At 40.2% G+C, this 14,873-nt stretch overlaps 2 protein-coding genes across 2 annotated transcripts; one reads left to right on the top strand and one right to left on the bottom strand.

Moving 5' to 3' along the window:
- The first annotated feature begins 3,703 nt into the window (after nt 1-3,703).
- On the top strand, nt 3,704-8,814 carry UQCR-C1 (Ubiquinol-cytochrome c reductase core protein 1). The gene is made up of 2 exons (XM_077431438.1): nt 3,704-6,175; nt 7,494-8,814. Exons 1-2 carry the CDS (start codon nt 5,729-5,731, stop codon nt 8,634-8,636), a joined length of 1,590 nt encoding a protein of 529 aa, XP_077287564.1. The 5' UTR covers nt 3,704-5,728; the 3' UTR covers nt 8,637-8,814.
- Cog3 (conserved oligomeric Golgi complex subunit 3) lies at nt 8,715-13,260 on the bottom strand. The gene is made up of 12 exons (XM_077431185.1): nt 13,002-13,260; nt 12,717-12,923; nt 11,500-11,775; nt 11,134-11,420; nt 10,841-11,059; nt 10,622-10,761; nt 10,384-10,544; nt 10,179-10,311; nt 9,905-10,086; nt 9,410-9,748; nt 9,148-9,321; nt 8,715-9,075 (listed from the first exon to the last, which is right to left on the bottom strand). The coding sequence occupies exons 1-12, from the start codon at nt 13,119-13,121 to the stop codon at nt 8,809-8,811; spliced, it is 2,505 nt and encodes an 834-aa protein (XP_077287311.1). The 5' UTR covers nt 13,122-13,260; the 3' UTR covers nt 8,715-8,808.
- Between the last annotated feature and the right edge of the window lie 1,613 nt (nt 13,261-14,873).

The following is a 14,873-nucleotide window of genomic DNA, read 5'->3' as shown; positions in this document are numbered from 1 at the left end:
CGTCGTCGGTGGTCTGGTCTCTGCTGATGTCGGCTGCTCTGCTATGTCCCTTTCTCCTTCGTAATGTGCGTGGGATGCGTGATGTGGAAAAAGGGGGGAAATTGTATAATAATAAAAACAGGTTGTAATTCTGTTTGTATGGTGACTGTATTTTATATATGTATAAATACAGAGAATAAGCAGTGGGGGGGGGGGGGGAGTCCGTCGTGAAATTAGCGCGCACGTGTTCGAGAGGTTATGATAACCTCACTCCTCACGTGACTACGTGATCTGACTTCGACGAAGAAAGACCAGGATTTCCTCACTTCTCACCGGACGTATACTGAAGCTGTACTTCCAGTATCGTCTGCCGATCCAGGCTGAGCTGATCGGGACTCGGTGGTGGGAACAAACTCGGTAGCGAACAGAGATGTTCACTCGACCGAAGCGGAAAACGAATAGGAGGCGGGGACGCGCGCTCGGCGCCGATCTCCCTCCAAAACGGCTCCTTTGGTCGTAACGCCACGAAAGCTGACCATGAAGACTTGGTCGGAACATACTCCCCCCGTTGGAAGTCAGAGGATCGAATTCCAAAACAAATAAGAATTAATGGTGCACAAGCGACTAATGAAATACACAAAAACCAAGCAAATAAGCAAAAAAATAACAAAAAAACAAAAAACAACACAACAAATAACCCAGTCAGCAAACAAAATAACATTAGTCCATCGTCAATTTCCCATCCTACATAAGCAGCTGACTAAGCCGGCAAGAAACAAACAAAAAATAGACAAACAAACAACCAAAACACCAACAAATAACCAACACCAATGCTAGGTAACAATATTGTTCAATCGTTATATGTCCCAATCTATCCTGATAGCTCTATTACAAAGCACCAATCAAACCAACAAGAGAAGCATAAAAGAAAAGCAACTCAAAAACTTAAGTTAAAACACATAAACTGAATCCACAACACAGATACAAACAACGCGCCAACTTTAATGTGGGACGTTATGAACGTTCGCCACACCGTTGCACAAATTCACTGAGTGCTGCTTGACTGGCAGTCGAGCTACTCGCCGGACTGCTCGCTTGGTGTTGCTGATGGAGGAGTAGTAGGACCTACTCCTGTGCCCCTGTCTGCCAGGGGCCGCTGCTGCATGTGCTGGTGCGGTAGCACCCTCGCTCCGGGTTGATCGACCAGATCCTCCTGCTGTTGCGCAACTAGTGGTGCGCCAACTAGGAACTGGCCAGGAGTTATGGGAGCTGGGTTGGGAAGGTCGAAAGATGTGAGGGTTAAAGGGCGCGGGTACATTGCGCTTCGGCAAGCGGAATCTTCGTACCGCGGAAATACGCGATTCGTCCAGGGGACGCGTAACTGTCTTGACTGGACGTCTCGCGCCAAAACAAGATAACGGATCACGACCCGTTGTGTGATGGCAATTCCGAGAATCGCTTGAAACTGTGGGCGCTTCTAGAGAGCCGCCCAATATCCAGCCGAAAGCTGTATTCATCATCGCGATGCGTCCTCCTCTGTCACCGCGTGACTTGGAGGGAACTAAAATGGTACGTTTGCCATTGCGTAACATCGCATGATAGGCGTCGCTGCCTATCACCATATCCACTGTACCGGGAATATCGAATGACGGATCGGCAAGGGGGAGATGAAGCGGCAAATGGCTCCGAATCTCGGACACGTTGCGCGATGGAAGTTGATTCGCGATCTCGGGCATGATTGCGCAATCGAGATCAACACTGGAGCCCTGATTGGGGATGCGCGGTAGAATTCGAATTACCGCGCCACTAGTAATGGACGTCCTATTTGAACCTATTCCTACCAGGTTGACGTCCATCCATTTCGACTTTAAGGCGAGTCGCCTTCTTAAGTCTTCAGAGATGAGGTTGAGTTCGGAGCCGTTATCTAACAATGCTCGAACCTTGTGCGAACGCCCATCTCCGCCGCGAACTTGTACTTCCACGGTGGATAACAGGACAGTTCGGGCGTGAGAAGGCGATACGCGTCTCACCGAGTGTAAAACCAACGATGATTTTACGGGTTTGGCGTTCTCTGATTTCTTGGGGCTCCGATAATGTTTGGCCTTATTTGAAGGCGAAGTTTGGTATGGAGTTGAGTCATGTAACATGGTGTGATGGGCATGACCGCATTTGAAGCATCTCTGCTTTGTTTGGCACGCGTGAACTATGTGCCCTGGCCTCAAGCAGTTGAGACATAGTCGACGTTTTATGGCGTTCGACCTACGCTCATCACCGCTCATTTGGCGGAATGATGGACAGGCTAGCAGAGAATGACTTCCGCTGCAACTGATGCAGGAGGGGCGTTCCCTCCTCACATGCAGAACTGCTGCCTTCGGATTCGTAATGGTTCTTGGTCGAGGATTCGACTCGCCTTTTAAGACGAAGTCGGCATTTGCCATCGATTGGCACTGGCACGTTAGAAAATGCATTATTTTGCTAAACGTGCAGTCTTCATACTTGGGAGTCTGAAGCTCCCATTGCAGAAGTGTACTCCGGTCGAGTTTTCTGGTGATAAACATCACCAGAATCTCGTTCCAGGTCTCGACCCGGACGCCCAAGTTAACGAGCGCACGTACATGCATGTTGGCATCATCTATGAGACGACGCAGACTGACGTGATTGTTGCTCACAACTGGCTCGGCTTCAAGCAATGCCTGAAGGTGATGCTGAACAATAATTTTCTTGATGTTATAGCGCTGATCCAAAATAGACCACGCGCTCGTAAATGAATTTGAAGCTAATTCCAGGCCGTCAACTAAACGTTGGGGCTCTCCTTTTAGGCTTCTTAGTAAGTATTGGAACCGGGCGATTTGCGAACTCTCGCCGGCCATAGCGGCCAAGAAGCGTTGTGAAAAAAGCGGCCAATTTTGGACGTTGCCTTCGAAGGTGGGCAACTCCAAACGGGGCAATTTTATTGCCGAATTTGATTGCGGTACAGGTGACATTGTGAGGTTAGCGCCATCTAACGGTGAAGCGCTCAATTGCGGCTCACGCAAATTGATTGCTTCGGTGCATCGCACGAAGGCGGCCATATGCTCCCTATCAAATAGGTCCACGACGGATTCGGAGGCCTGCGCCTCTTCTTGGTCCAGCTCGTTTATCTGAGCTTGGATCGCTTCGAATTCAGACAGTAATGGTCTGATTGTTTCGAGCCTGATTCTGAGCTCGAAGATGCTCAGATCGTCCCCCAATTGATTCGCGTTTCTCGTTAACCGAGCGCGAATTCTTTTCCGCGTATTTTTAAGCGTACTCAAAGACGCCATTATTGAAATGCGACGAAATCAAACAAAGGAAAAAATGGACGCGGGAAAAAACAAAATGGACGTTGACGACCAAAAAAAATAGCAACAACAACAGAAAAATGCTAATTACGACCAACCTGGATTCGACGACGTTGGAAGACCAGCTCTGAAGACATACGGAATCGAAGGACCAATGTACAGACTCCAGGGATGTTCAACTCGAGAGCACCCCCGAAGTCGGTTTTCTGAGATAGCTAGTGGTAAGCGTGGGCGGGGCTGGTTTCCTCAAGGTGCCTTCCTTCGTCGTCGGTGGTCTGGTCTCTGCTGATGTCGGCTGCTCTGCTATGTCCCTTTCTCCTTCGTAATGTGCGTGGGATGCGTGATGTGGAAAAAGGGGGGAAATTGTATAATAATAAAAACAGGTTGTAATTCTGTTTGTATGGTGACTGTATTTTATATATGTATAAATACAGAGAATAAGCAGTGGGGGGGGGGGGGGAGTCCGTCGTGAAATTAGCGCGCACGTGTTCGAGAGGTTATGATAACCTCACTCCTCACGTGACTACGTGATCTGACTTCGACGAAGAAAGACCAGGATTTCCTCACTTCTCACCGGACGTATACTGAAGCTGTACTTCCAGTATCGTCTGCCGATCCAGGCTGAGCTGATCGGGACTCGGTGGTGGGAACAAACTCGGTAGCGAACAGAGATGTTCACTCGACCGAAGCGGAAAACGAATAGGAGGCGGGGACGCGCGCTCGGCGCCGATCTCCCTCCAAAACGGCTCCTTTGGTCGTAACGCCACGAAAGCTGACCATGAAGACTTGGTCGGAACAGAACTTTATCATTTACATGTTCCCCCCACAAATCAAATGAGCTATCTTTAACCAGTTTTTTTATTGTTTCGGAATTCGTTTTATCTAATTTTTTACATGATATTACATGTGCTTTATTAATAATTGAATTTTCATAACTCATAATGGCACATTTACTAGTATTCAGTTCAAACCCTAAACTGGAACTGAACTCTAAAACAGCGTTAATATCTGCTTGAAGGAGAGAGGCTTGCCTCTCATCCTTAACAGCAAAGAATAATTTAACGTCGTCTGCGAACAAGAGAAATGAAGCATTGCGTAGTACTTTAGGGAGGTTATTGATAACTATAGTAAATAGTAAAGGACCTAGGGTGGACCCCTGCGTTACACCAGATCGCGTAAAATATGAAGGAGATTCATAAATACCATATCTAACAAATTGCTTCCTGGCACTAAGATAAGAAGCAAAGAGTTTAAGAAGACGTGGAAAAAACACCCACTTCAGCTAATTTGATCATAAGAGCGTCATCATTGAAAAGATCAAAGGCTTTACGAAAGTCAAAGTAGGCTACATCAACTTGTTGACTCCCGTCAACTTTAGACATGGTATAATATGAAAAGCAGGCAAGATTAGTGGTAGTGGAACGACATGGTGAAAAACCATGCTGCTCATAACACAACAATTTTTTGAATTGCAAAAAAATCGAACGGTGAAGGATATCTGAGATGATAGCAATAGGTCTGTAATTTTCAACCTCATTTTTAGAGCCACTTTTATGTATAGGAATGATTCTAAATAATTTCCATTTTTCAGGATAATTACCAGAACCAAGAATAAGGTTAAAAATAAACTGAAGAGGCTGTAAGAACGAATTACAGCATGCCTTTAATACGTTAGGGGGCACACCGTCAAGCCCAACAGACACCTTCCGCTTCGAAATTGCCATCCTAATATCTCCAAGCGAGACCCGCGGAATGTCTATACCGACACCCTCAGTACCAATTTGGGAAGCCAAATTAGCATCAAGGGATGGTGATCTCTGATCAAAAACAGAGTTAAAAAATTTAGCAAAAGCATTAGCGATCTCAAGACCGACACAACTTTTATTATTATATGAGAATGAATGCTCAAGGCCATGTGAAATATACTTACTCTTAATAAATCTGAAAAAATTATACGTATAACGCTCGCTATTAGAGTATAACGCTCACTCACACCACGTTTCACGATCTTCCTAAGAATCCGGAAGGAAGAATCGCGATCTTCCTAAGAACGCCGACCATCAGACAATTGGTCTGAACAAACTGTATCTACTGAAAATGATATCGCTGAAAATCTTTATTTTTCAGCTTCAATTATAGATTTGGCTGAAATAAAGGCTCACTTTTGAATTATAATTTTATTTATTTATTTTTAACTCTACCTGAGGTTGGGAAATCTTGTTAACCACTTTGCTGCCGGTGTCAAGCTCGGAAAAAAAAGGTAAACAATTTTTTTTTTTAATTCTAGGGGTGCTTGGAGAAAATCGGCCGAGGGCGCCATAGGGTGTAAGGCCGGCACTGATGCTGAAAAATATTTGGACAGTGCGACAGGACACAGGGCACACGATTTTCGTAGCGGTGGCGGCGGTTGTCCCGGTAGCGATTGGTAGATGATGGATGGTAGCAGTGGCGAGTCGATCGATCGGCGAGTGGTGGGGTTGGTGGGGCTGGTGGGGCTGGTGGGGTTGGTGCGAGTGGTGCGGTCGGTGCGGTCGGTGCGGTTGGCTGTCGTCCGTCATTACGTAAACAGGAAGAGGTCGAGAATGTCGGGGATATCGGGGCTGATGCGGGCGCGAGCGATGGCGGTGGCGAGGGGTGCGAGGGGTGCGAGGGGTGCGAGAGGTGCGGGTACGATGGCTGCAGGGGTGGAGCACCGGAACGCGCTGGTGAACGCGCCGCCGACGCGCCTCTCGACGCTCGCCAACGGAATGCGCGTCGCCAGCGAAGACTCGGGCGCGCCCACCGCCACCGTCGGCATCTGGATCGACGCCGGCTCCCGCTTCGAGTCCTCCGCCAACAACGGCGTGGCCCACTTCCTCGAGCACATGGCTTTCAAGGTACACCCCCACCCCCACCCCCACTGTAATATGTAATTACGAACAAGACGAGTGGTGATAGCGCTCCGAACACAGGATGGCAACTGAAACTCGACATAAATGTATGTCACAGCTAAAACCCTGCCAACAAAATAACAAAAGAAAAAAACTTCTATATGTCTATACTGTTTGCTACCAATGTTTCCTCCGACCAATTCTCTAAGCATTTGGCGCCATCCATTGAAAAATTATTTAATTCATTCATTTTTATATTGTTTATATATAAGTAGGTAGGTAGGTAGTTTATACCATTTTTTTTTCATATTAAACAATTGAATTAAATATATTTAAAAGATAATTGAAAAAAATTTGACCGCGAACGTATCGACACATTTCTTTTATTTATTTATTTAATATTTAATAACTTAATATGCCAAAACCTTAGTACATTGTCTTTTGTTTTTAAGTTAGATCATAGGTTATTACCTAAGTACTTTAATGAGTATACAATAAGGAATGGAGATATACATAGGTTTTATACTAATAATAAGGACAAATTAATTGTAAGTAGAGTAAGAAAAGAGAAGACAGCTGGGGGTGTTTTTCACAGGGTTGTGCTCATGTATAATGCCCTCCCTGAGTACATCAGGTCCTCTAAGACCGTGGATGCATTCTTGCGAGGTGCGAGGACACACCTCTGTGAGGGACATTACATATAAGTTAAATATAAAATTTTATAGTTAAGTAATTAATATGTATTTTTTAAATTAGCTAATAGCTAAAATTATATAAATAAATAACACCCATGCGATAATATTTCATCATGTACAATACGGAGATTTAAAATAAAACCAAGTTTTCTATATACTAATATACGCGTATTCAATAATTTGCAACTAATATTTCAGATTTTTCACGCAAAATACTTAGTCGCAAATAAACAAGACATGTAAGATTTACTTGCACAACTGAACATCTTACACAATTTGTGCAAAAAATAAATCAAATGTAGATATTTTCTACATATCCAAATAAATACATATATTGCATAAAATGAACTATCAAAAATTGTATGTATGTAATCAATCATTTGCTTAGAATTTCCTATTATTTTTGTGTAAGTTGTATCTTTTTATTTTAAAAAATTTTAATTTAAAAATAAAATTTCAATAAAGCTAATTTTTCATATGAAAAGCTTAAATTTAAAAAAAAGTCGTATGGTATTACCTGAAGAATTTTCCTTGCGATGAATCTTTTGTATTGAGATCTACAGCATTTAAATGTTAAAGATAAAAAATGTGTATTTTTTATTTGTTTCCGATGACCGACCTACTTCAAGGGCACCGCCAAACGCTCGCAGACAGACCTCGAGTTGGAAGTCGAGAATATGGGCGCCCACCTGAATGCGTATACTTCCCGAGAGCAGACCGTCTTCTATGCCAAGTGTCTTTCCAAAGATGCTCCTAAAGCAGTCGAGATCCTTGCTGACATCATTCAAAATTCTAAACTCGCTGAACCCGAAATCGAACGAGAACGAGGCGTGATTCTACGTGAAATGCAAGATGTAGAAAGCAACTTGCAAGAAGTCGTCTTTGACTATCTTCATTCGACTGCGTATCAAGGTACACCATTGGGCAACACCATTCTTGGACCCACTCAGAATATCAAATCCATTTCGAGAACTGATCTCGTCGACTATGTAAAAACCCACTACAAACCATCTCGTATGGTTTTGGCTGCTAGCGGTGGAATAAAACACGAGGAATTGGTAAAATTCGCTGAACAACAATTCTCTGGACTCTCCAACAAATATGAAAACGAAATCCCGGCTTGGACACCGTGCAGATTCACCGGTTCTGAAATCCGCCATCGTGATGATTCTTTACCATTGGCTCATGTAGCCATTGCCGTCGAAGGCGCTGGCTGGAGCAACCAAGATACCATTCCTTTGATGGTGGCCAATACTCTCCTTGGATCCTGGGACCGAACACAAGGAGGCAGTTCCAACAACGCTTCCACCATGGCCAGGAATGCTGCCCAGGAAAATATGTGTCATAGTTATCAAGCTTTCAACACATGCTATAAAGACACCGGCCTCTGGGGTGTTTACTTTGTTTGCGATCCATTGAAATGTGAAGAAATGATGTTCAACGTTCAAAACGAATGGATGAAACTGTGCACAAACGTAACCGACGGTGAGGTCGAACGAGCAAAAAATATTTTGAAAGCTAACATGCTGTTGCAATTAGATGGCACAACTCCCGTTTGCGAAGATATCGGCCGTCAAATGCTGTGCTACAACAGACGTATCCCACACCATGAGCTGGAGGAACGTATCAATGCAGTTAACGCAAGCAACCTAAAAAATGTAGCAATGAAATATATTTATGATAGATGTCCAGCTGTTGCTGCCATTGGGCCTGTAGAAAACTTAATCGATTACGCAGTTATCAGATCCCGTATGTACTGGATAAGATTCTAAGCTTATAATTATGTAACGAAAAATATAGTCAAAAATTCTCGATTTAGCAGGTTGAGTGTAATTAATGTCAAACATCTTCGAAAGTATTCCATATTTATTAAAAGATTATAACAACTTATAAGGAATATGATGTACCATAATAAATAATTTTATTTAAAATATACTGTTTTACTTATATAATGAATGATTTATTGTTGTCTTTATTTGGATCGGCACTCGAAACAGGTACAGCATTAGATGTTGATTTAACTGTGCTAATCTTTCTTTTATTGCTACTGTAAGGCATCACTGGTTCGTTTCCAGTTAAAAGGCTGGCCGAAGATAGTAATACTGAAACTTGTTCAGCTGTTGGACAACTTGCAATAATCATATCGTCTGGTGAGTAACTTCCGTTGTTCAGTATTTGTTCTATTTGGATATAGTTGCCGACAACGTTGTTCTAAAAGTTGAATAAAAATTGAATAATATAAATGTAAATCTGGACCCATCAAATATCTACGAGAATACTCACTCTTATAGGTCTGAACAGAATAAATTCCGTTTCTTTGTTTGTTAAGTAAAGTTGCATGGAACGTTGAAGTGGGGATAAATTGGCTTTTATTAGCCTCTGCGTTTCCAATAAAATAGCAGCAATTTGTTCGGGTGAAACCCTCGCCGTATTTCCATCATTGGCCATTTTTTGTGCCTGCTCAATATAGATGAAACAATGCATTAACAAAATTAATTTGCTTATGTAATAATATACTTATACAAGTTTATGGTTCAAGGCATACATTTTCTAAAAATTTGACTAGTGGCAATATTAAAATTTCAGTGGAATGTTTGATGAAAGATTCGCAAGAGCTTTTCAATCGACGATCGACTTCTTTCCGTGAGTCCAGTAAATGTTCTCTAACCATGGGTGTGCCATCCAAAAGGAATTCCAAAAGGGCATTGTTAGAATTCATCGAAAATAATTGATTCCTCTTTTGAATGAGTCCGAGGGCTGCTGTTTTTACTTTGCTAAAATCCAGTGTTGTTTCTTTAACAGTGAAATCTACTTGAAAAGGAGCTATTTGTTCCCTCAGTATTAAAAGATGTTTAATCTGGAAAAGTTCTCCATCTATAACCGTCTAAAATTAAACAAACGTCTTTTAGACTACTCGTATGAAAAGAAAATATATAAAACATTAAAATGGAGTCAATTGGGATTTTGGGAGAAAAAAATTAAGTACATATGTAACCAAAAAGAATTTAAATTAGAAGTGGATTGTGACAGAATAGTTAACCTTTTTTGATGAAATTTGTTGAGCAGCATTAGCTACACTTGTAACACATAATACTAAGGCCTCCTGAGATAATCCTTGAAAAACGGGTCTTTCAAGGCATCGATATAATCTTGAAAGTGTTGCTAAAGTACGACGTACACCGGGATACCACATTCCATGTAAATCAGCTGGAGAGCTGGACACTACATATATTTAATAAAATACATATAAATATAATATCAATTTTATTTAATATTTGATGCTTTGAATTTATTTTCATATCAATGAAACAAACCAGAAAGTCGCTGTCGGCTACCTTCGCTATTAATGTTCGCTACTTCTTGAGATGTTACAGATCCAACAGACACCATCGAATTATGAGAATCAGATCTCTTCAATGGTTGTTCTTGAAGAGAAAGAGCGATTTGCTGTGAAAAATAAAACATAAATTTTATAATCCTTAGATATATTTTCAGAAATGTATCGTAAAATTGACGCACCTCCATCATCAAAAGTTTTTCAGGATAGGCAAGATCTCCGGCAGCCGGTTTATAATTTAAAACGTCAGATCGTAAGCACACATGGGCACGGTAAGCTAATCTCTCTTGGGAATCTTGCAATAACTGTGCAGCCACACGACCAAATGCTGCTAATGGTTCAGCTGTAAACGTGACATAAGCATTTAAAATCTGTAGCTAAATTGTGTCATAGAATTAATTTCAGATCGGAGGCACTTACGGTTACTATTGACGTGTTCCTCTAACATTTCAATTTTTAAGATTGTACATAGTTCTGCTAATGTTTCTAGATGATTTATGTGAATAACATATGGGCGTAGAGTATCATATAAAGTGTTACAAAGTCCTCCTAAATATGACCTATATAAACGAATGTACATACATAAGTATATAAAAAGGTATCAATACCGAGGCATCAAATTGTGAATATTTTTATTACGTTAGAAGCGGAGATGACTGTGAGAAAAATTGATAAAAAAGATCCCATTCATCCTGTGAAATGTGCATTAGAAATGAGCATGCTGATCGCATTAATGTGCAATGATCTCCCTTATGGTTATCAGTTAATTCTTTGACTGCAGCTTCAACACCACTCCATATGACTTGAGCTCTCTGCGTCAAATAGCACTGTTGACATTCTTGAAGCAAATTAGCGTATCTGCAAATTATAATAGTATCGTTATAATAGAACACTAAAGTAATTATAATATTATTAATGAATTGAAAGATTACTCTTCGCTTTTTTCCACTCTATCTTCAATTTCTTTGAAAATATTTTTTAATTTGGGAGCTGCTGCTTGAAATTTTCCAAAAAATAATGCAAAAGCTGTATCTGCTGTTGGATTCAAAGGCAATAATTCGATTTGCGTCGAATCGGCGTCTAATTGAGGTCGTGGTGTTAAAATCTGTTCAGTAGCATGTGTAAGAACATGATTTACATACGAACGAATCAAATTGAAGGCACGAGATAAGCAATGCCTATATTTTATTAAATAGACATTTGATTCTTTATAATTTGACTGAAAAAAAAATTCTTGGTTGAAAAAAAGGTTAAATAATCTAGTTTGGTAAGATAGACATATTATAAATGAAACTCACATTTTCTTTTAAATAAGTCATACACTCGTCAATTTTTGACAGAATGGTGAAGAATGATTCGCTAGACACAGATAAGGTGGGACTATTAAGACGTTGGGATAGATTTTCAACTTGCGAGAAAAAGTGCATCTTGTTTTTAATTTCTGTGCTAATGTTAAAATGCTTGCTTTGATCAGCTATTAGCTGGGCACTCGCTACATGCAACGCGTTCGTTTTCGTCGAAACGAGATTATATTCATCCGAGAGTTTATTAAAATTTTGTAGGGCAGCATCCACCTGTATAATAATCGGATAAAGTTGAATCCATGTAAACATACATAATATATTTTAAAAATTTTACTGTAATATTATCATGGGCAGAATTTCCAAAGCATGACAAATAGTGTTAATTGCCACACATTGTTGACTAATACGTTTTTCACAATCAATGTCATCTTTATTTGGATATGTTATGAATTTATCACAAAAAATGTTTATCACACCGTTTGCCCGCGGCCGTCTTCTATGGAAGCTTTGCGCGACAAGTCAGTAGCGCGGCTGTCTTCCATAGAATTTCTAAACTTTGCACGCGATTTTGAGCCTTATATGCGCCTATTTCAACTGTTTTAAGGTTCAAAATTGGTTGAATATATCACTGAGAGTAGAATGCCATCTATTCAATTTGCTTAAAACGAATATATACCAGTTAAAATTAGTTTTTTGTGGAACCATACTGAAACCTCGTTTATGTGACGTCACATCTTGAACAATGGCGGCTATACGTCTGAATTGTATGAAGAATGATTATTTGACAATTAAGCCAAAACTACGAGATATATTATGTATTTTATTGTTTAAAATAATACTTTATGTATTAATTAACATATCTGGTTACTTGAGTAAATATTAAAATCTGTATTTAAGGTCGAAAACTCGATTGCCAAATTCGCGAAAAAGGTGCCGCGTACAGAGTTTGTTCGCTATATTTATTGCCGCGGGCAAAGGCTTAATGAGTCACAACTTTAATACATTGTGCTATGTTGTTCACCTTAATTTCTACATTAGATGCCAAATAGACAAAATGTGTTAATGGCAGAAGAATGTATATACATTTAATTGTGTTATAATATAGAAAGAGGACAAACTCAATATCATCATACTCGCTATCCGCTACAAGCAATGATTAGCAATAAACATTCCTACCCCAGATTTGGTTAAGAAATAATATGGTGATGAACCTGCTGTAAAAGAATTCCACACTCGTTTTTTCTCTCTTCTAATTGCTTATAATAATCTAAATATAAAGAATCATCTCCTTTGGAAGCACCGCACTCCAATTCATCGTACCATTGAAGAAATTGTTGTGTACTTTCAACATCGATATCAGTTGATTTTTTTAATGAAGCTGGTTCAATGGTATCGCTAGTTTTCCGTTCACTTGAATCCTAGAAGATTTCAACATATAATTGATAAACATAAAATTAAAGCTCCGTTTTCTAGAGTGAACTTTAAGCAGTGAAGACCTGGTAGTGTGAGTAGATGTCTGCCAGGTCGAAAATGAGATCTCTTTGGAGAGATGTCAGTGGAGCTAAGGGGGTTGCGGAAACTTCCCATTGCACCAGGCGACGTCCACCACCCGCCATATTCGAGCTGATTAAGAAGTACTAACAGTTTTCTCGCCACCGCTACCGACACTGACACTAGCTACTGACGTATTCGTATGACGTTTGCTTTTCATCGAAATACCCCACTTTACGGCCAGATCTATCACTCAAAAGGTTTCATTTTTGCTGGGCAATTTTATTAAAGTGTAACGTGGATACATGAGAGAGGATGTCCAGACCTAATAAAATCTGTGCGTACATGCTGGGTTATGCTAACGGGACCCGTAAGTGCCCAACAATGTATGTACACGCTAGAGTTCTCTCAGACCTGGTTGAGTTCGTGCGTAAACCATAGGGTAATTGGATTATTACGCACATTGCAATCGCCCAAAAGACAATTTTTGCCATGAAAATCGCAGATACGGAATATTTGGCATTCGAGTTCTCGTTAGTGTGGTAGTTATCGTTAGTATGATGGACTTTTCGGCTGCCAGATGTTCCGTTATAGAGATTTTAGTGACTTTTGGACAATAATCACAGAACCAAACAATAGGTACGCCAGGGTGGACCAACCGGACTCGGATAATGAGCACGCTAATGGCTCGCAGAGATTGTGTTACGCAACTCATATGCAGATCCAAGGGGGGTTGCAATGGTGTCACGGCAAATCACTCACGGACTTTACACTCAATATAAAGCATTGTCAAAAATTTTCAATATTAACTATTGTCAAAAAAACGAATATGGGTAATACACTCTGTTTACTACCGATACCGGTGGTATCGGTATTTGACCGAAAACAAGTTTTTGGTACTACCGGTACTATAAACTAAATAAAAGCTTTTGAAAATCCGCAGATTTATCAAAATAATTGATCTGACTTTTACAAACGATTGCAGTGATCATAATTTACACTTAATTTGAAATCTATATGATTTGATACATGTGTCATTGCATCGATCAAAAACTATAAACCGTTGAGTGTAAAGTCCGTGAGTGATTTGTCGCGGAACCGGTTGCCATGGGCGCTATCTTTAATTTCATATACAATATGTACATACTTTTCCTTTGGTTTTTCACATTTAAATAAATTATATATATATATATATATATATATATATATATATATATATATATATATATATATATATATATATTGACCTATATTGTCACCTATTGGTTGACAATATTATAGGCACCAACTGAGGCTTCCAACACCGGGATCCCGGTGTTTTCTGCTACCGTGAATCCCGGTGCTGAAACTAGTCTGAATACCGGGATTACGGTGCTGGCAGAAATTTCTTTAAAAATATTATTTTTACAAAAATAATATGGAAAAAAACATAAAACAACATTATATAATGAATAATGGTAGGATGAGCAATGAAAGTCATAGTCCATTTGTTTGCCACCCATTTCTTCCACCCGTTTCGACGCCGGGTTGCCGTTTCTGTGTTTATTGTGAGTCAGTGTATTTTGAAAATTTCTTACATGTAATAGAAATTATTAATTTTATACCCCAATATTTTTTCCTAAATCTAAAGTAGTACTTTTAATTTAGAGAATCAAGGTTTTTTTGTGTTTCTGAAATTTTACCAAGTTATGTATAAAAGTTGGTAAACATCCGCCAACCGGGTCTATGTGACTTGACAGAATGTTAAATTACAGAAAACGCAAATATCGGAAGGCAAACATCGAAAAATCTTAAGTCGAAAGATCAAAAAAAAATGGTGCATGGTAAACGGTACATACTCACTTAATTTGCGCGAGCAGGATACAACAGGAACAAGA

Source organism: Arctopsyche grandis, chromosome 1 (assembly GCF_051622035.1).
Source record: "Arctopsyche grandis isolate Sample6627 chromosome 1, ASM5162203v2, whole genome shotgun sequence".
NCBI lineage: Eukaryota > Metazoa > Arthropoda > Insecta > Trichoptera > Hydropsychidae > Arctopsyche > Arctopsyche grandis.
This window is presented reverse-complemented; position numbering and strand designations above follow the sequence as displayed.